An 18,521-nucleotide genomic window follows, 5' to 3' on the forward strand; every position below is an offset into this window, starting at 1 on the left:
TGCAGGCGGCCCCTCACCAGCTGGAGGGAGGGCTCAGACCTGAGATAGAGCCGGGGGTGGGCTCACCTGGGCAGGCGGAGACAAGGGTGGGCCTGGTGCTGGTGCACTTCCAAAGCGGCCCCCAATTCCAGCCTCCAGGTGTAGGAGGAGGTGGGCATGAGCCTCTCCCTCGTCCCTGTGGGTGCTGGGGCCTGGGCCCATATTCAGGGGGCAGGGTCACACCAAGTTCTGTGCTCACAGGCCTGTGACAGGCATCCTCATTCATGACGTGCCATCCACGGTCATGCACATATGCCCCCTGGCAAGTCAGATAAGCATGTGTGCCACAGGCACATGCTGGGACCTGATGGGTGCACACACACACATGATCACAAATGTTCACAAAGGCTCCCGGGACCTCATGAAAACACACCTCTACAGCATGTGATCTCACACACACACACACACACACTCTCTCTCTCTCTCTCTCTCTCTCAGAGGCAAGTGAGTGATGTATCTGTTAGGCTCAGTGTCACTGAGGCCTCAGCTGGGGCGGGCAGATGTTCCAGCCACGCTGGGCACCAAACGCCGCTGCCCAGGCCCTGAGCCCGGGAAACTCCTGGTCCCATGGCAGAGCTCTTGGCCTCCCTGGCACCTGAGAGGAGGGACAGAGGCTGGGGGCTGCCCGACCTCTGGCCAACCCTGCAAGTCCTCTGGGGGCCGACATGACCCAGGGCCGCTGTGGTTGCTGCCCGGGCCCTACTGGCGTCGGGTCAGAGGTGCCGACGGGGCCCCTGGGTGCTGGTCAGCTGGGCCCTCATGGTCTGGATGCTGCCCAGGATCTTCTTCTGGTGGCCCATGAGGGTGATGCCCAGGGCACGCACGTCCCTGTGAAGGAAGGGCGTGCTGACCAGGTCTGCCTGGGAAGCTGGTTCCCCATTGCCTGGAGCTTCCAGCCTGCCTCTGGTCTCCTGCCCTCTCCCCCTGTCCCCACCCCCACGGCACCACGCCCCACCACTCACTCCCTGAGCATCCACACCCAGCGCCACGCCCCACCCCTCACTCACTGAGCATCCATACGCAGCACCATGCCCAGGGAGGAATAACCGCCGGCAGCGAAGTGGTCCCGGTAGCGGCCCATGCGGATGGAGTCCAGCCAGTCCCCAACGGTGAGGCCCCCGCCGCCGCCTCCACGGAGGTCAAAGCAGCTCTGGGCAAAGGCAGGGGGTGGGCACCTGAGGCACAGGTGTCCTTGGTCAGTGGCCTGCCAGGGCCTCTGCCTTCCTCAGGGACCCTGGCACTCACCACCCTTGGCCTCCATCCAGGCTCGGCAGTGGGCAAACGGTCTGAGAAGCTAGGGTCAGGCTGTAAGGTGAGGGCTGAGGAGGGTCCAGGTAGGGCAGAGGTCAGGGGCCCAGACTGGGCAGAGGTCAGGGGCCCAGACTGGGCAGAGGTCAGGGGCCCAGACAGGGCAGAGGTCAGGGGCCCAGACAGGGCAGGGGTCAGAGGTTCAGGAAGGGCAGGGGTCAGGGGCACAGGGCTTAGGCAGAATAGCCATCAGGGACCCAGGTAAGGCAGGGATCAGGGGTCCAGACTTGAAGGGGTCAGGAGCCCAGGCAGGGCAGGGGTGAGGGGCCCAGGTTGGGTGAGGTCCAGACGTCAGGGCCTACCCTAAGTCTGAGCCTTATCTGGGGAAATACTGGGAGGGCAGCTGGGCTTAGGCAGAGCTCGGCGGGCGCCAGGCACCTGTTGACAGTGGCCGTGGCCCTGAGACTCTCGGGGCTCCGGACGAGGGCGTCGAGGACACTGACGATCTGGGAGAAGCGAGGCCGCTGGGCCCTGTCCTTGTGCCAGCAATCGAGCATGAGCTGGTGCAGGGCGCGGGGGCAGCCCATGGGCGCAGGCAGGCGGTACCCCTCCTCCACGGAGCTGATGACCTGGGGCGGGGGGCAAGCACAGTGCCGGGAGGGAGGCTGGACCCCCCTCCAAGGCCCCAACCGGCCTCGGCCCAGCCAGGGTCCCGCACTCACGTCACGGTTTGTCATGTTCCAGTAGGGCCTCTCCCCGTAGGCCAGCACCTCCCACATGACCACACCGAAACTCCACACGTCGCTGGCCGAGGAGAAGGTCCGGAAAGCGATGGCCTCGGGCGCCGTCCAGCGGATCGGGATCTTGCCTCCCTGCAAGGCACACAGGAGTGCTGAGGGCTTCTCCCCAGCCCGCGGCGGGCTGCGGAGCAGGGGGTCCAGGCTGGGAAACTGGCAGTCTAAGAGGGGAGACATGCCCCCCCCTTCCTGTTCTGGTCGGGCAGACCCGCACACACAGCTGTTGTGAAGACTGAGCGAAGGAAGTGTGTGGCAGGCCTGGAGCATAGCAGGTGCTCAGTATCAGTCAACAAGGCTGATGCCTGAGCAAGTGACCAAGCCCACGGAATGCGGCTCGCTCATCACCGTAACTGCTCTTCCTTCCTTTCCTTCTTCTTGGGTTGGGTTGTTTTTTGGTTTTCGTTTTTTCTGGGTTTTTTTTGTTGGTTGGTTGCTTGCTTGCTTACTTTTATTGGTCACAAAATCCTTTCTCTAAGCGAAACCTCGCTCAGACACTCACTGGGTGAGACCTGAAGGGAAGGTTCTCGCTGAGGCTGCCCGCTTGAAGGCAACCCCCAAGGCACCTCTAGAGAAGCCCACCTCTCTATGGAACACGTTCCGAAAATAGTTTTTAGCCAGTCCTTACAGACAGCTGTGGAGTGGATTTGTGATTCAGAGAGATGCCAACCCTCTGAAAATCTCCTAGAGAATGAGTGACGGGGGGAGACCAAACCCTGGTGTCTGCCCAGGCCACCCAGTGGGAGAGCAAAGGTGGGAATGGTGGCTCCCATTTCCTGGAGGGAGAAACAGAGGTCCATAGAAGAGGCAGGTACCCCACCCTCACCCCAGGCTGCCTCGCCCCTCCCTGGGCCTCCTGGAAGCGGGTGTGGACCGCGCACCGTGGTGGTGTAGGCTGCATCAGGGTCGTCCTCCAGCACCCGGGAGAGCCCGAAATCAGACACCTTGCAGACCAAGTTGCCGTCAACCAGGACATTGCGGGCGGCCAGGTCGCGGTGGACGTAGCCCAGGTCCGAGAGGTAGCGCATGCCGGCGCCCACGCCTCTGAGCATGCCCACCAGCTGCGTGACGGTGAACTGCCCATCATGAGCCTGCAGGGGACATGGCCGGGCTTCAGGAAGGCTCTGAGCTGTCTGTAACGTATCCTCATTGCTTATGAGGTGTATCCCTGTTTCAGGTTCCTCCTCAGGGTCTCGTTTATGCTCACAGCAACCCTGAGATGAAGCTGTGATGACTTCTCACCCATTTTGCAGAAGAAGAAATGGAGGCCCAGAGAGGTTAAGCCCTGCACCTGAACACTCAACAAATAAACAGTAGGGTGGGGGCTGGGAGCCTAGCGATTTCCACCACCACACCCACCACCCCTCCCTGCTGGCTGGAGCCCTGGGTCCCCGCAGACGCACCCCTCTTAGCCTGTGTGCAGGACCTTCAGGTGATGGGGGGCTGAAAGGCGATTTGATTGGCTGACCCTTAAGACCCCTCCCCATACCTCACCCCCTTTCTCCAGGTCCATTGAGTCCAAGCTCCTGAGGGAGTTTGGAGGCCTCATGTGATCTCCCAACACCCAGACTGACGCCCCCAGCCCACGTGGAAGGGCCGGTGGGGCACGCACCCTCAGGAAGGCATCCAGAGAGCCGTTCTCCATGTACTCGGTCACAATCATTGCCAGGCGACCTGGGGAGGGATAGACGTGGGGGTGGCCCTTGGCGGGGGAGACCAGATCTGCTGATCAGAGACCCCAGGAACAGGCCCCCTTTGTGAGCTTCCAGGAGGTGGGCTGGCACTGGCGGCTTAGGAGAGTCTAGGGTTCCCAAAGGGGTCCCGGACTCTGGGCCCCTCCCCAACCAAGTCACTGCGGGACCTGAACCAGGGGATGGGGCGGGGCAGGGGCAGGGTACCATGGTCAAGGGATGGACCCAGAGTCCTGTTCTGGGTAGGAGGGGCCCTTCTGGGTGACGCTGTCCTCGCCCGGCACCTACCACGGGTGACGACACCTTCAAGGCGGATGATATTGGGGTGGTCAAACTGACCCATGATGGATGCCTCGCTCAGAAAGTCCCGCCGCTGTCTCTCTGTGTAGCCGGCTTTGAGGGCCTTGATGGCCACGGGCACGTCCTGCTGCCCCGGCACCCGCAGCCTCCCGTAGCAGACTTCCCCGGACTCTCCTGCAGACCCCGAGCAGGGTGGGCAGGGGGAGGGGGGCTGTGGGAGCCTCCTCTCCGCACCTGGTCCCTGGCGCGCTCCCTGCCCCACACACCGCGTGTTCCACAGCCTGACACACAGGCTCCTCCGCTCCCTTCTCCCTCTGCCCTGGGTGCTCCTCCCCCGGGCACCCCCCTGTGTTATCCCCACCTTCACACCCCCCGAGGCTCACCAGAGCCAATAATCTTCTCGATGTGGATCCTGGAGGCTTCGATCTCTCTGGTGAAACCGTGGCCTGCCCGGCCTGGCTCCTCATAGTTATGGGGCTCCGCATAGAACTGGGGCTCCGGGATCTTCCCTGGGGGGTGGTGCAGGGGCAGGAAGACAGGTGGGGGCGCTGAGGGACCAGGAGAGAGGGGCCATCAGTGGGGTGTGGGAGACTTTCTTTGCTCCTTCCATGGGCCTGGAATAGGTCTGGGGTGGGGGCTGGAGGGTAAGGAGCGTCCCTGGGAATCTCGGGGTGTGGTGGCAAACAGCAGGTGACCAATGCATGCTTACCAAGTGATAATAGGGTCTCTGTGGAGGAGCTATGGGGTCTCTAGGGGACTCTGGGGTTTCCAGTGAGTTCTGAGTATATCTGCTGTTCAGTCTTCTGGGGTCACTGCTAGAGTCTTTAAGGCCTTTCTAAATTGTTCTGGGGTAGAAATGTAGCAAAGATGTTTTCATTGCAAATGCCAACTTTGATTCAAAGTAGTCCTCTAGAAGACTGTGTTAAGAAGGATTCTGATGCTGAATTCAGCTCAGTGAGAATCAGTACCATAATTAATACTAATGTCTACCCTGGGCACAGAAGTGCGGTACGGAGGGAGGCTCTCTCCTAATCATCCTTGCTTTCTGGGGTGTCTGCAGGATCCCAAGAAAGCTCTCTCTAGCAGGGGTTCTTACCCAAGAGCACATGAAGCCCCCTCACCAAAGCTGTATGCAAAATTATGTGTGAAGGCACAAACTTGTGCAGAGGGTTTCTCCTGGGGTCTTTCTCTGGGGCTCTCATCTTCTCTGTGGGCACCTTTCTCCCCACCCCCTGTGCCCTCCCCAGGCCAGCGCTGGTCCCCTCTGTGACCTCCTCTTTGCCCCCGTCCCTGGGCCCCTGTACTCACCCTGCCCGTTCTGATAGTGCATTTTCTCCTCGTCGGAGTCCTGGAAGGCCTTGCTGTAGCCACAGTGCCTGTGAAGGACGGCCCTAGCCTCAGCCCTGACCCTGTTCAGGGTCAGAACTCCTCCCTCCCAGCTCCTTCCCCTTCGGGGTCAGCCCCTGCAGAGGGGAGTCCTTGCCCTCAGGCTCTCAACCCAGCTGGACTGTGACATCTTTGACAATTACAATGTACAAAGTCAAGTGCACTTGGCCCGCACAGCAGTCTCTGCATTATCAGCCCCATTTTACACGAAACCACCCTTGGCGGGGTGGTTGGGAGACGAGGCTTCTGGTGTCTACAACAGCGTGCGACCTCGGCAAGCCCCTCCCTCCCATGGGGCCGTGTCTCCATGTACAGCGCTATGCCTCCAATTCTCGCTGTCTGTGATCCTAAGTCCACACCAAACAGTGTCCTCTGCTCTACCTCCCTCCACGGTGCAGTGAGAGAGAACAATGGCTTCAGTGTTGGACCTGGGTTCCTGTCCCAGTTCTGACATCTACTTGATGGAAAAGGCCTAACGTCTCTGATCCCCAACCAGCTCCCCTGCAAAACGAGACCTGAGCCTCCACATCGCAGGTTTAAATAGGTGGAGATGGTCACCCGAAGTGACGTCAGCATGAGAGCAGAATTCCAAGCCCGGGGCCTGATAAGGTCACTCGGGAAAGAGGGACCTGGGTGAACAGGGAAAAGAGGAGGGTCTGGGACAAGCCTGGGGTCCTCTAGCCTTTTGGGGTTGTTCAGAGATGAGGGGCTGGCAGAGATGAAGGGCAGGCCCGACAGGGGGACAGAAAATGGGGGGTGTGCGGGGCATGGGGGGCAAGACAAAAGTGAAGGAGGAAAGAAGAACACGTGTATGTGGAGATAGAGCCAGCCACAGGCACAAGGGGGACGCCGGCCTGGCGGGGCTTGGCACAGGCTGGAGACACAGCGCTCTGGGGCTGCTGGGGGTGACTGGGGACCGGGGCTGCCCACCTCTTTTTGCAGATGAGCAGAAGCAGGAGCACGACCAGGCCCGTGATGAGCGTCAGGCAGATCCAGACAATGGTCCTGGTGTCGTAACGGGGCCCTGCGGAGGGGGCAGCAGGGTGGGGGGCCAGCCTCTCAGGCCCGGGGATCTGGTGGCTCTCCCAGACTTGGTGAGGTCAGCCCAGAGTCTGGTCACAGGCTGCCTCCTCCTCTGCCCCCCCCCCCCCCCCCCCCCCCCCCCCCCCCCCCCCCCCTCCGCACCTCTACTAAGCTTCCCTTTCAAGACTGTGCTACCCCAGGCTTCCTGGCTTCCTGCCCCGGTGCCACCACTTCCTGGGGCTGTGTGAGCCGCCGAGAATTGCTAGACTTCTCTGAGCCTCAGTTTCCTCACCTGTAATAGGACTGTCCTGCTGATATTCAAACAGTAACAAAGCTGAATGTGCTGAGAGGTGCGAGTTCAGTCCCAATTACAAGGCGATCCCAGGATCATCTTGTTTTTAGACAAGAAAGTCGAGGTTCAGAGAACTCAGGGAACTTACTCAAGGTCACATAGTAAATGGAAATAAGCCAGGCAGGATTCCTATAGGGGCAGTCTCCACGTGGTATCAGACCTCAGAGCGCTTGCTGCACATGAGTGCCAAGGCAGTGCCAGCTGAAGAGGGTCAGGAACTCAGCCTCGAACCTTTCTATCCTACCACCTCCTGGTACCCGAGTATAGAGCAGAGGCCCCCAAGCTGCCGGAGACAGGGGCAGGGTATTTCCAAGCTTGAATGTGCCTCAGAATCACCCTGAGGGCCTGCTGAATGCGGCATTGCTGGGGGCCCTGAGCCCCCACCCGCAGGGTTTCTGATTCAGAAGGTCTGGTGCCGGGCCTGAGAATCAGCATTTCCAGTACCTCCCAGGTGGTGCTGCTGCTGGTGCCAGACTATGCTGTGAGAACCACTGTTCCGGGGCTGGGGGCAGGGTGATACTGGGCAAGGGGCATGGAATCCGTCCCCAGACTGACCAGGTTCAAATCCTGCCCTGCTGGGTGACCTTGGACGATTCATTTTACGGCTTTGATTCTCGTTTTCCTCATCTGTGAAATGGGGGTGTGGATAATGGCAACGCGAGGGTCTCTGGGACGATTATAAGGTGACCTTGCTGGCAAACGGCACCACGATGCCTGCAAGTCACACTGGTTCTCAGTAAACGCCAGTGGCGGGTGGGCCGGCATTAGCTCTGTCCGTTCCGGCAAGTAACTTCCCTTCTCTGAGCCTCAGTCTTTTACCTGTCAACGTGCCAATCCGGCACAGGCAGCAGCTCGCCCGCCCCCTTCCTCTGACCCCCACTGCCCTGACCGGGCCCAGCTCCCTTGCCCTCCCCCGCACTCACGGGGTTTCCCGGTCTCCACCTCCATGGCCTGGCTGTAGCGGCCGCAGCCTGCAGAGGTGCGGGCTCGGACCTGGAACATGTAGCGGGTGCCTGGCTTGAGGCCCGAGACGGTGGCCCTGGTGGTGACGGCCTTGAGGGTGGAGTAGCTCTGCATCTCCTTGTCCTGCCCACGAGAGCGGTGGTCAGCTCAGGGTCCTCCGGCCCACCTCACTTCCCCTTCCTCCCTTCCCCGCCGGTACCTTCTCGTAGTACTTGATCTCATACTCCAGGATGATGCCGTTGGGTTGTTCAGGCTCCTGCCACAGCAGGGAGACGCTGGTCTGGCCGGCCCGCTCCTGGCGGATGACCACCACCTGGGACGGGGCTGGGGAAGGGAGGGCACGAGGCCAGCCTCCGTCAGGGGAGAGGCTGGGTGATAACGGAGACGGGCCTCTGCCCCGGGTACCCTGGCTCGGGCTGTGCTCACCTTGCCAACAGTCCTGCCCCGGCCCCAGGCGAGCCTCCAATCCTCCTAGCAAATCACTGGCTGCCGCTCTGCTTGGTCACCCGGGGTGGGCACAGCCTGGCTCCAGTCTAGGAGTGTGGGATGCTGGGGTTGGCTTGACCCGGTGGGGGGGGTGGGGGGGTGCTGACTGGTGCAGTTCTCACTGCCTCCTCCTCCCCTCTGGCCAGGCCCATCCACCGGCAGTGCACTGGAGCCCCCCCAACCTCACCGAGCAGGTGCTTTCGTCCACCTGGGCCCCCCCCCCACCACCTGATGCCTCCCACCCCAGACAGAGGCCTGGCATGGAGCAGGCTCTCAGGGAGGCCTGAGGAGGAGGAAGGAAAGGAGAAGGGAGGGAGGGGCAGGACTGAAGGAAGCCTTGTCCTCACTACCTGGGTTTGTAGCTCTGATACTCAGGGGAAGGAAGGACTCGAGCTGAGCCCATCTGAGCTCAAGTATTCCTGTGTCACACGAGGTCCCCAGGGCACCCCCTCACTCACTCATGGAGTCACTCAGTCCTTCCCTCCCTCCTGTGTTCAGTGCGGTTACCCCCAGGTACACTTGCTGGGCATACAGATACAGACCCTGTCCCCCACCTGCTGGGGGCCCCCAGCGGCCCCCCACGCCCAGTTCTTGCGCCCCCTCAGGGCGTCCTGTCTCCCCAGCACACCTGGAGCTCCCTGAAGGCAGGAGCTATGCACAGTAGGTGCGCAATAAATATTGCCGGGTGGCTTTGGCGTGAAAAAATAAGAAGTAACTCAAGAGTTAAGCTGGAGAGTGTGGCACAGGGGCCCCCCACCAGCCTGGGAATCAGGCCTGGGGTCACAAGCCGGCCTTCTCTTGCTGGCTGGGACAGTTAGCATCTGGGGGGTGGCACTTTCCCCATCCAGAAAGAGAAGCTAGCAGCACCACCAGCCAGGAGGAGGTGAGGATCAGATAAGACCATCATGGTCGCAGCAATATGTGGGTGTCTCTTAAAAACCAAAGCACTTCCAAGGCCAGAGGTCCTGTGTGAGTGAAGCAGGCACAGAGGGAGACAGAGTGCAGAGGTGGAAGGGATCAAGGTGGGGCTGCAGGAGGCTGTAGGGAGATAATTAGGTATAGGTGGGGTCATGCGGGTGAGGGTCTCATGATGGGATTTGTGCTTTTATAAGAAAAGACGCCAGACGCTTCTCTCTTTCTCTGCCTTGTGAGGACACAGTGAGAAGACGGTTGTCCACAAGCCATAAAGAGAGTTCTTAACTAGAAACCAAACTGGCCAGCATCTTGATCTTGGATGTCTAGCCTCAAAAACTGCGAGCGATAAATCTCTGTGGTTTAAGCCCCCAACCTACGGTATTTTGCTATGGCGGCCTGAGCTGACTCAGCGAGGTGGATTAGAAGGAGTCTGAGGCCTGGACTGGAGGGTGGCAGACGTGGTGCAGAGGGAGGGTGGGAGAGTCAGGCCAACAACAGGGTGTGGGGCTCCAGCATCCCCAAGGACAGTGGTGCCGTGTCCTGAGATGGGGAGGGTCTGGGGGGTGCGGGTCTGGGGGTGCCGTGAGGCTCAAACCAACCAGGTGGGGGCGGGAGCAGGCAGCTAGCCCTCAGGGGAGAGGTCTGCTGGTGACGTACATTTGGGGGACGTCAGTCAGCCTGAGAGCGGAATTCCAAGCCAGGGGCCCTGATAAGATCACTCAGAAAAGATAGACCTGGGTGAAGAGGGAAGGGAGGAAGGTCTGGGACAAGCCCGGGGTCTTTCCAGCCTTTTGAGGTTGTTGAGGGAAGAGGGGCTGGCAAAGATGGACAAGGGAAGGCCAGAAAGGTAGACAGAAAATGGGGGATGTTGGGGCTTGGGGGCAAGACAAAAGTGTTCTGCCAATGAGAAAAGAACAGGGAGTGAGGTCCCCAGGGCGTGTGGCCAGGTGGAGGCATCGAACTTCAGCGGACAGGTGGGGAAGGATGCGTGATTGGATCTGCCCTAAGAGGCTTGCAGAGAGAGGACGCAGATACAGCTGCACACAGACAGCTCTTTCAGGTTTTCCTGCGAAGAGAAACGGTCTGGTGGCTGGAAGGGAGCGTGGCTTCAAGGGAGGGTTTTTAATGATGGAGCGTACCGACGGTGTCGGGAAAGGCCCTGGGCTCCACTGCCCCACCTGCACCCCGGCCGGCCAGCCACCTGCCCCAGTCTCCCTGGAGACCAGCGGCTAAGGGCAGAGCCCCAGGCACAGGCGCACAGGCCTCTTCTGCACAGTGTCCCCGGCCTCAAGCACAGAGCCGGGCATTTGATGTACGCCCCACAAATGCTGGTTGGGTGAGACTCTCTTGAATGGACGAAGCCCTGGCATCAGGGAGGGGGTGCCCTGGGCTCACAGCTGAGACACCTGTTTCACCTGGGTGCAAGACAGACCTGGGTTCGAATCCTGACTCTGATGCTTCCTGTGGCGTGACACGGTGAGAACAGCGTCCGCTGCACCAGGAGTGCGTGGTGTTGGGGGGAGATGGGGTGGGGGCCGCGGTGGGCCTAGACAGGTGTGTGCCGGCATGGCTGTTAGTGGAGACGCTACCGTGGTGGGCTCTTGGGCTGGGCTGTCGCTTGGTAGGCAGGATCCACCAGAATTTGGAAAGGGAGGGGCTCCGGGGGCTAAATTCAGGCCAACAGCTGTCTAGACACAGAGATAAATGGCTGTTGTCCAAACCAGTGTGACCAGATCTCTCCCAGGGCACCAGTGGCAGGTGTCTGGAAAATGATAATCAGAGTGATCTTGTTTTTTGATGACATTTATTGAGCAGGTACCTTGGGCCAGGCACTGGGCTAAGAATTTTCATTTCTCTCACTTAAGCCCCCAAATAGTACCTGAGGCAAGTACAATTATTCCCAGTGCACCAAGGAAGAAACAGAGGCAGAGAGAAAACTCTGGAACCCAGGCCTATGTTGGCCGTGACGGCCTGTCTCTGACCTTGTTGGATTCCTCCTGTCTACAGGGCAGGATCTACTCTTCTAAGGGCGTGGAGAACCTGGAGATCCCAGTCCTGGGGAGGAAGGCAGGGCCAGGAGAGGCAGGCACCTGCCGGAAGCACCACCGTGCTCTGACCCTGCGAGGGCCGGGGCAGTGGAAGCTGGGGGTCGGAGCATCTCCGCCTACCTGCCTGGTTCGTGGTGATGTTGACGACGGCGGCCCGGCGGGGCTCAGGGCTCAGGTCTGACACGCCGTTGACGGCCTCGATCCAGAAGGAGTAGTTCATGTGGGCCAGCAGGTTGGCCACCAGCAGGCTGGCCCGCACCAGGCTTGTCTGTTGGGGCACGAAGCGGGTACCACTCCCACACGTCTCGCAGTGGCCCAGCGCCCAGGGGCAGCGGCGGCACACCGCATTGTAGGTGATGTCGTTGCGGCCTCCGGGATCCAGGGGAGGGGCCCACTCTAGGGTCACAGAAGTCCCATTCACACTGGAGATCAGGTTCACTGGCGCCGAGGGTGGCCCTGTGGAGGAGGGAATGACAGGTGGCTGTGGTGGGCATTCATCTGGGCTGCTCCAGCCTCCCTCTCATCAGGCCAGGGAAGGGCTGGGACTCTCCCACGATAGGTGGGGCTCCCCATGGGTAAGGTCACCCCCACTCCAGCCTCCGGAAACTCCCTGATGGCACGGGCAGTGTCACATGCCGCCCTGTCCCACTGCAGGACCACGCGGATCCCAGGTTTGTGTCTCCCAAAGTTTTCATCCAGAGCAGGTGGACAGACTGACAACCCTGGGCAGGGCGTGCCCAGGGCAGCCACCCTGGGAGCAAAATGCCTCTGCCGTTTGTGTTCCACGCATCCCTCCTTAGCCCCTGTGCTGGCTCTAGAGCACAGACCACTGAGCACTGCTGTGCAGTAAAATGGGGGCTCCGGGAAGCCCGGTGGGTGTCTCTGCCCAAGGGTGTGCCCACCCCTACTCCCACGGGAGCCCCAGTCGGGGAAACGCAGAGATTTTGGAGAGAAAGCTGTGGCTGGAGGCTGGGGTAGGCTCCTGGGGGCGGAGATTTGAGTCTGGAGGGACTGGGAGGCTGTGGGGACCCGGGGGCTCAGAATTTCAATTCTCAGCATTCCAGGCAGGGACTCTTAGATCTCAAGAAAATGGAATAGTAGAATCTCACAATCATAGAGAAGAGTAGAATCTGAAGGGCACGGAATACTAAAATCCTAGTCTTTTACAGTCTTAAGATTTCTAGAACCCAAGGGCTCTGAATTGTGGATTCGGAGAAAACCTGGAGTCCGGCTAGGTGAGAACAAGCGTCCATGACCTGGAGCTGGGCTGCCCTTGCCTGCAAAGCCCATGGTGTTGCTTGGCCATCCTTTCTGTCCCAGCAGGTCCCATGTGGGGAAAACGCATGGGTCTGGGCAGGACGGCGGAGGGAGGGAGTGTGTGCGTGTGTGTGCGCACGCGCGTGCGCACACGCCATGTACAGGGAGCCTGGGAGCTGGGTGTGATGGAGGTGGGGGAGGGGGAGATTGGAGACAGAGGCTGGGATAGATTGGGGGGGGGACACAAAACCAGTCTGAACTGTGTGAAGTGCCCCCCACTCCACCACTGCTGGCAAGACCCTCCCAGCCGGGCTGGGCGCGTGAGAGGCCCCTTGCGGCCAGGAGAGGGGCAGTGAAGGCGGCCCGTGAGCAGCACGCAGAAGCCAAGGCAGCCACGCAGCCCTGCACATGCAGCGTCAGAGTCCCTCGCAGTCCCCTCAGGTACCTGGGGCAGGAGCACACGCAACCACACCCTCTCCGGACACACACGCCTCCCCTGCTGCGCCACATGTGCACCTGCCAAGCTCACAAGGCGCAGTCATTCGAGCTCTGCGGGGACTTGGGAGTCCCCTACCGGGACCCACATGCACACACACCCCCAGAGGAGCACAAGACTCCCATGCTCACACTCAGGCATCCGAACACTGTAGGCGTCTCTGGGCCCAGCCGGGACCGGACATGCGCATGCCATGTCCCCGCAGGCAGCCACACGGCTTCCCTGTACACACTCATGCCCGCACCCCACGCACACTACGGCGGCTCCGACAGTCCGTCAAGGATGGCGGCGACTGGGGGCTCCTCTGAACCTCCCCTGCTTCATGGGAACCCCCTGGCTTGCCCACCCCGGCTCCCAGGACGGCAGTGTCACTGCTGGATCCCAAGATGGCCAAAGACACCTGGTACTGGGCAGGCACGGGTCTGGCTCCCGAGTGCTCTTCGAGGCAAAGAGCAAAGACTGAGGAAAGAAGGAAGGAAGGATTTCCCTGTAGAGATGACAGGTGAGATACAACAAGAGGTAGGGACCTCAGAGAGGTCAAGGCTAGGGCTGAGGAGTCAGTCAGAGTTACCCCCGCCACCCTCGAGTGGCCCCTGGCCCAAGAGAGCCACCTGTCCCTGCCTCACCCGCAGAGCACTGACTAGGCCCATGGAGTCCTGGGAGGGCGGGGTCCTGGCCCATCTCGGGCTGCAGGATTCTGGGGCTCGGGGCGCTACTCACGGGTGCAGGCTGAGGATGGTGGGTCTAGGGTCGCGCGGTAGTAGCTGAGGTCGCAGCGGCAGGCCTGGGCGGCGGGGGCTGCAGAGTGGCTGTGCGGAGGGCAGCGGGCGCAGAGCTGGTCCCCAGGGGCCGACTTGTAGAAGCCCAGCTCGCAGGCTGCGAAGGACAAGGTGGCTTCAGGCAAGCCAGCCGGGCCGCCATGGCAGGCTTCGGGGCAGCTCGCGCTGGGACCCGAGGCTTCCAATATGATCTCCAGAGGGACACGGGTGCACACACACCTTCAGCATCACCCGGTCCCACCCTCATTTGCAGATGGAGGGACTGAAGCACAGAGAGGGCCTGTGACTTAACACAGGGTTGCACAGCTAGTCAGGGGCAGAGCTGAGGCTGGGACCCAGATACCGGAGTCCCAGCCCCAAAGTCGGCACCAGAAAGAGCCTCTTCAAACCAAAGTCACGTCTCCCGCTGCGGCCCTTCCCACCCACGCACGTCTCCAGCCTGAATGTGTCCATCACAGGACACTGGGCCCTGAGGGGGACACTGCCTCGGATGTGGGGGGTCAGGAGGCTCAGCACCGGAAGGCTGAGGTTGGGACTTGGGTAGGAAGGGAAGGGAATGGGGCGGGTGGGAATGTGACTGGAAAAGAGACACAGGTGATAAGACCCCTATAAAAATACAGATTCCAGTTAGAAGAGCCAGGTGTGGGGCCCGGGCATCTGTTTTACAAGCTCCCCAAGCAATGCTGACTGTCCGGGACTCACAGGCTCCCGCCCCTCCCAGAGCCTGTCACCACAACTGGGACTGACCTTCTCCCTGGCCTCCGCCACACCTGCTTCATCGCTCACCTGGATGGCCCCACGTCCAGCCTTGCCTCCCCAGTCCCAGCTGCCAGTGTGACCGCCATTCATTCCACCGGTATTTACAAGCACCGGCTCTGTTCTGGGCACCAGAGACACAGCGCCGAACAAGATCACACGGTCACTGCCCTCACAAAGACAGGACCTTCGAGGGGGAGTCATGCAGGAAACAAGGCTGTGATCATTCCCAGGAAGGAAATAAAGCGGGTGATGTGGCAAAGGGTAAATGGTGCGAGCAACTACCTTTCCAGAGACTGAAATGATATCTGAATCGTGTCTAAGCAATAAGAACAAGTCAGCCATGCAGGGAGTGGGGCTTTTTTAGATTAAGGAACTCCCTAAAATGACACCTGACTTGGTCACTGCCAGTTCAAACACTCATGACCTAACAATGAAGCGTGGCATGCAAAGCCCGCCCACAGCCTCCTCCAACTCCCCATCCATAGGCCAAACTAAAGGGCTGGCCATTTCCCACACCTGCCTCAGGGCCTTTGCACGTGCTGTGCCTTCTTCCTGGGACGGCTTGTCCTTTTTGTCCATCTGTCAAACTCTCAAGATTCATGCTCCTGTCCCTTGGAATGAAGCCTTTCCACACACCTCCACATGTACACATGCACTCAGGCACACACGCAGGTACATAGAAACAACCACTCCCTGCCCCACTTCAGCAGTCCCTGCTCAGTATCGCCACTGCTGGCACTATGGCTGTATTTGTTTATTTATATGCCTGACTCTCCTCCTCAACCGGAAGGGGCTTGTGGGCAGCTCCTTGTGAATAAGGGCAGGGCTGCCCCATTCACCTCAAACTTCCTAGTGGGTAGCTCGGAGCAGAAGTGCCAATCGCTTTCAAAGTGAGCTAATCCCACCATGATCTGCCTGCAGCAGGGACAGACCCTGGGAGTTCAAGGAGGACCAAACGCCACCCAGCCAGGCAGTTCCCAGCTGCACCACGGGCCTGACCTTTGCAACAGGGACCGCCAGGAAGTTCACGGGGGTTTCTAGGCCCCAAAGTCCCGTTCCGGAAAGCTCAGTGCTTGAGAGAGGCGTCATCTGAAAAGATGTCATGTCATCTTTTTTTTTTCAATTGCATCTATTTATGATAATAGCTCAAATCAAGTTAATTTGTAAAATTCTACAGGCTTGAGAGAAAGTCTGGAATCGGGAGAAATGATACTGTCGGAAGTTTGCTTCCCAGACTCGGAGGTGGTGGAGCCAGAAGGCGCTCTCAGGTTGGAGAGTTGGCGAGCACGTGCCTGTTTTGAGACTTCTTTCCTCCAGCCTGAAGGGACCCCATGAGGGCTCAGGCCTGACAGGGGCGGGGGGCCGGGAGTTCGGGGCTGTGGTGCTCCTAGTTGACACTCTGTGATCTCACCTCCTCCCCCCAGCAGCCCTCCGGGAGACAAAGGTCCTGGGGCACAGCCTAGGAGCCTCCCTCCTGGCCCAGGAATGGGGCAGAGGAAGGTTCTGTGCTTCATCAGCAAATATTTGTGGAGCCCGTTGTTGAACTGAATGTCGGTGACCCTCCCCGTAGTTATCAGATCATGTCAACAAGCACTTCAGGGACCGTTCGCTCATTCCACCCCTCATTCACTCCTTCACCCTAATTTATTGAGATTCTACTATGGAGCCAGGATACGAAGAGCCAGTTCTGCTCTCAGTGCGCCGTCAGAGCACTGAGGGGCACAGAGCACGCGTGTGGTGACACCCTGGGGTGATTCATGGCATAACCCTCAGCAGGATAGCCCAAGGTTCCTGAGCCCCTGCCTGTTCACAGAGCTCATCTTGCTCCTGTCTGTTAAGAGCAGACACTTGGGAGCAGGCTGCCTGGGCTCCTTTTCTGCTCTAACCCCTTTGCCTAGGCTAAGGGACGCCAGGCAGGTTGCTGGGCCTCAGTTTCTTCATCCATAAAATGGGGATAATACTAGTCTCCACCTCCTAGGGCCGTTGTGAGGATGATATGAGTGAACGCATGTGAATTCATGAAGGACAGTGCATGGCACTTATCACAACGCTGTGTGGTTGCCATTAACACATCTGTTTGGCAGGGAGGAAACAGGCAGAGAGCCTTGCTCCAGGCTCCTTGAGGAGCCAGAATTCGAACCCAGGTGGAGGAGCCTCTGGGGCCCGGGCCTTTCCCCCACCAGCCTCTTGACATGTGACCAGGGCTTAGAGATGGCCTGGCCATTCTGCCGCTCACCAGTGGGCGGTTCTCACGCGCTCTACTAATACCCATATGGCTATAACGTGTCAAAGCCAGATTAATCCGCGCAATGAAAATAAAATAATCTTTAATAAGAATACTAATCACCAGGCCTCGGGGAGCCTGGAGACCTGGAGGCAGAGCCGGGAATTAATGGCTGAGACAGATGGAGCGGCCGTGGGCTAGGGCCCGGCCCCGCCCGTCCACCCAGGGCGCTTCCGGAGTCTGCGTGCCCGGCGTGTCGGCTGGGAGCCAGGCGGTGCTGCTGCCCCTGCCGAGGGCACCTTGCCCAGGACGCCTGTCAGGCCAGCAGCTGCCTGAGGCCCCACCACCTCTCCCCTCTCCCCTGCCAAGAGCCCGAGATTTGACAAATAAGGTGTCTGCCGGTGGATGACCAAAGGAAATTAATTCGAAATCAGATTTTAAACACAGTCAGGAAGGCAAAGGAGCCCGTCGCTCACGCTCCCCCTCCGAAACGAGATGCTCTGATATTTATAGAAAAATGATTAGGGCCTCGGAGGGTGGTTTGTATTCTGCGTCCAGGTGACAGGAAGGACGGCAACCAGGACTTCAGACTCGGGGCTGCTGCTCAGTTGGGTGATGTCCTGAGAGGTCTATCCTCTTCCCGGAGGGAGGGGGCTGCAGAGAGCTGTGGCGGGAGGTCCCTGGGTCTGGAACTGTGTTGTGAGGGGAGCGCTCTGCGCAGGGAGTTGGGAGCTCTGGGATCCAATCACACACCTAGCTGTGTGCCCTTGGGCCAGTCACGTCACCTCTCCGGGCTTCCATTTCCCCACTGGCAGAGCGGACCAGCTGGGGATTGCTCTGGCATTCTTCTGTGGGTCTCTGAGGCCTGGGGGCAGTCTCAGTAAGACCCAAGGAGCCCTGTGACTGGAATGGTCCCTTCTCCTGGGCTGTCACTGTCTTCTCTGCACAACTGAGTGCTTCCCGGCCACCTCTGAGGACAGCGGTGAGGGTGAACCCGGGGGGAAGGGAGCCCATCGCCGCAGGCTGGCCCTTCCTGCTGCAGGCCTCAGGCTCCGAACCCCCTCCTTCTGCTAGAAGGAGGGTGGAGGGTTCAGGCTGGGCAAGCCAGGACCCCAGAGCCCAGCCCTTCCTCCTCAACGGTTTGCTCAGAGACAACTGTCTGAGGGAGAAGGCCAGGGGCCCGGGGTCCTCAGGGCGTCCCACTTGGGTTGGTCGGCAGTGGAGGGAGCTGCAGCTTTGAGAGGACGACTCGAGTAGCCCGGAAGGGCACCCCCGGTCTGCTCCCAGGTCCTGCTTGGCCCCCAGCCTCCCCGCTCTCAGGCTACCCACCCAAGGAGGGCTGAGGATGGCGACCACACGCAGGGCCTCGCATCTGTGGGGTCTCAGTTTCATACCCGCGCTGCTTCTTCAAAGGAGGTTACACAGACCATCACAGAAACTTCTGGCAGGAGCGAGCGAAGTCTCCCCTCGAGCCACCTACAACTGGCATCAGGTCCCCAACCCTCACTGCCTGCCGTGCATTAGGAATTAATATTTTTTATAAAACCCGTAATTATCTCGCAAATGGCATAATTATGTTGTATTGTGATTTAAATGTAGAATTCAAAATATGCCGGTTTCCTAACCCCACTTTGACATTTCTTTATTATTTTTTATTAATGCACCAGCACAGCCGGGAAATGCGACTGGCCTCCCGGCCCTGGGACGGTCCTGCTGCTCGGGACCTGAGGGTTTCTAGAAGCCCTGCCCTTGACTCGCTGT

At 59.7% G+C, this 18,521-nt stretch overlaps 1 protein-coding gene across 1 annotated transcript in view; it reads right to left on the minus strand.

Moving 5' to 3' along the window:
- Positions 1-382: 382 nt before the first annotated feature.
- EPHA8 (EPH receptor A8) overlaps positions 383-18,521 on the minus strand; it is a 33,439-nt gene continuing 15,300 nt past the window's right edge. The window contains exons 4-17 of the mRNA XM_039232127.1: positions 13,719-13,874; positions 11,366-11,701; positions 7,996-8,120; positions 7,757-7,919; positions 6,389-6,482; positions 5,381-5,448; positions 4,456-4,620; positions 4,061-4,246; positions 3,694-3,755; positions 2,963-3,172; positions 2,010-2,159; positions 1,726-1,916; positions 1,047-1,214; positions 383-867 (exon numbers count right to left, since the gene is read on the minus strand). Coding sequence (XP_039088058.1) covers positions 753-867; positions 1,047-1,214; positions 1,726-1,916; positions 2,010-2,159; positions 2,963-3,172; positions 3,694-3,755; positions 4,061-4,246; positions 4,456-4,620; positions 5,381-5,448; positions 6,389-6,482; positions 7,757-7,919; positions 7,996-8,120; positions 11,366-11,701; positions 13,719-13,874 — 2,189 coding nt within the window. The 3' untranslated portion in view covers positions 383-752. The remainder of the gene's footprint in view (positions 868-1,046; positions 1,215-1,725; positions 1,917-2,009; positions 2,160-2,962; positions 3,173-3,693; positions 3,756-4,060; positions 4,247-4,455; positions 4,621-5,380; positions 5,449-6,388; positions 6,483-7,756; positions 7,920-7,995; positions 8,121-11,365; positions 11,702-13,718; positions 13,875-18,521) is intronic.

Source organism: Hyaena hyaena, unplaced genomic scaffold (assembly GCF_003009895.1).
Source record: "Hyaena hyaena isolate Hyena2069 unplaced genomic scaffold, ASM300989v1 scaffold_3, whole genome shotgun sequence".
Lineage (NCBI taxonomy): Eukaryota > Metazoa > Chordata > Mammalia > Carnivora > Hyaenidae > Hyaena > Hyaena hyaena.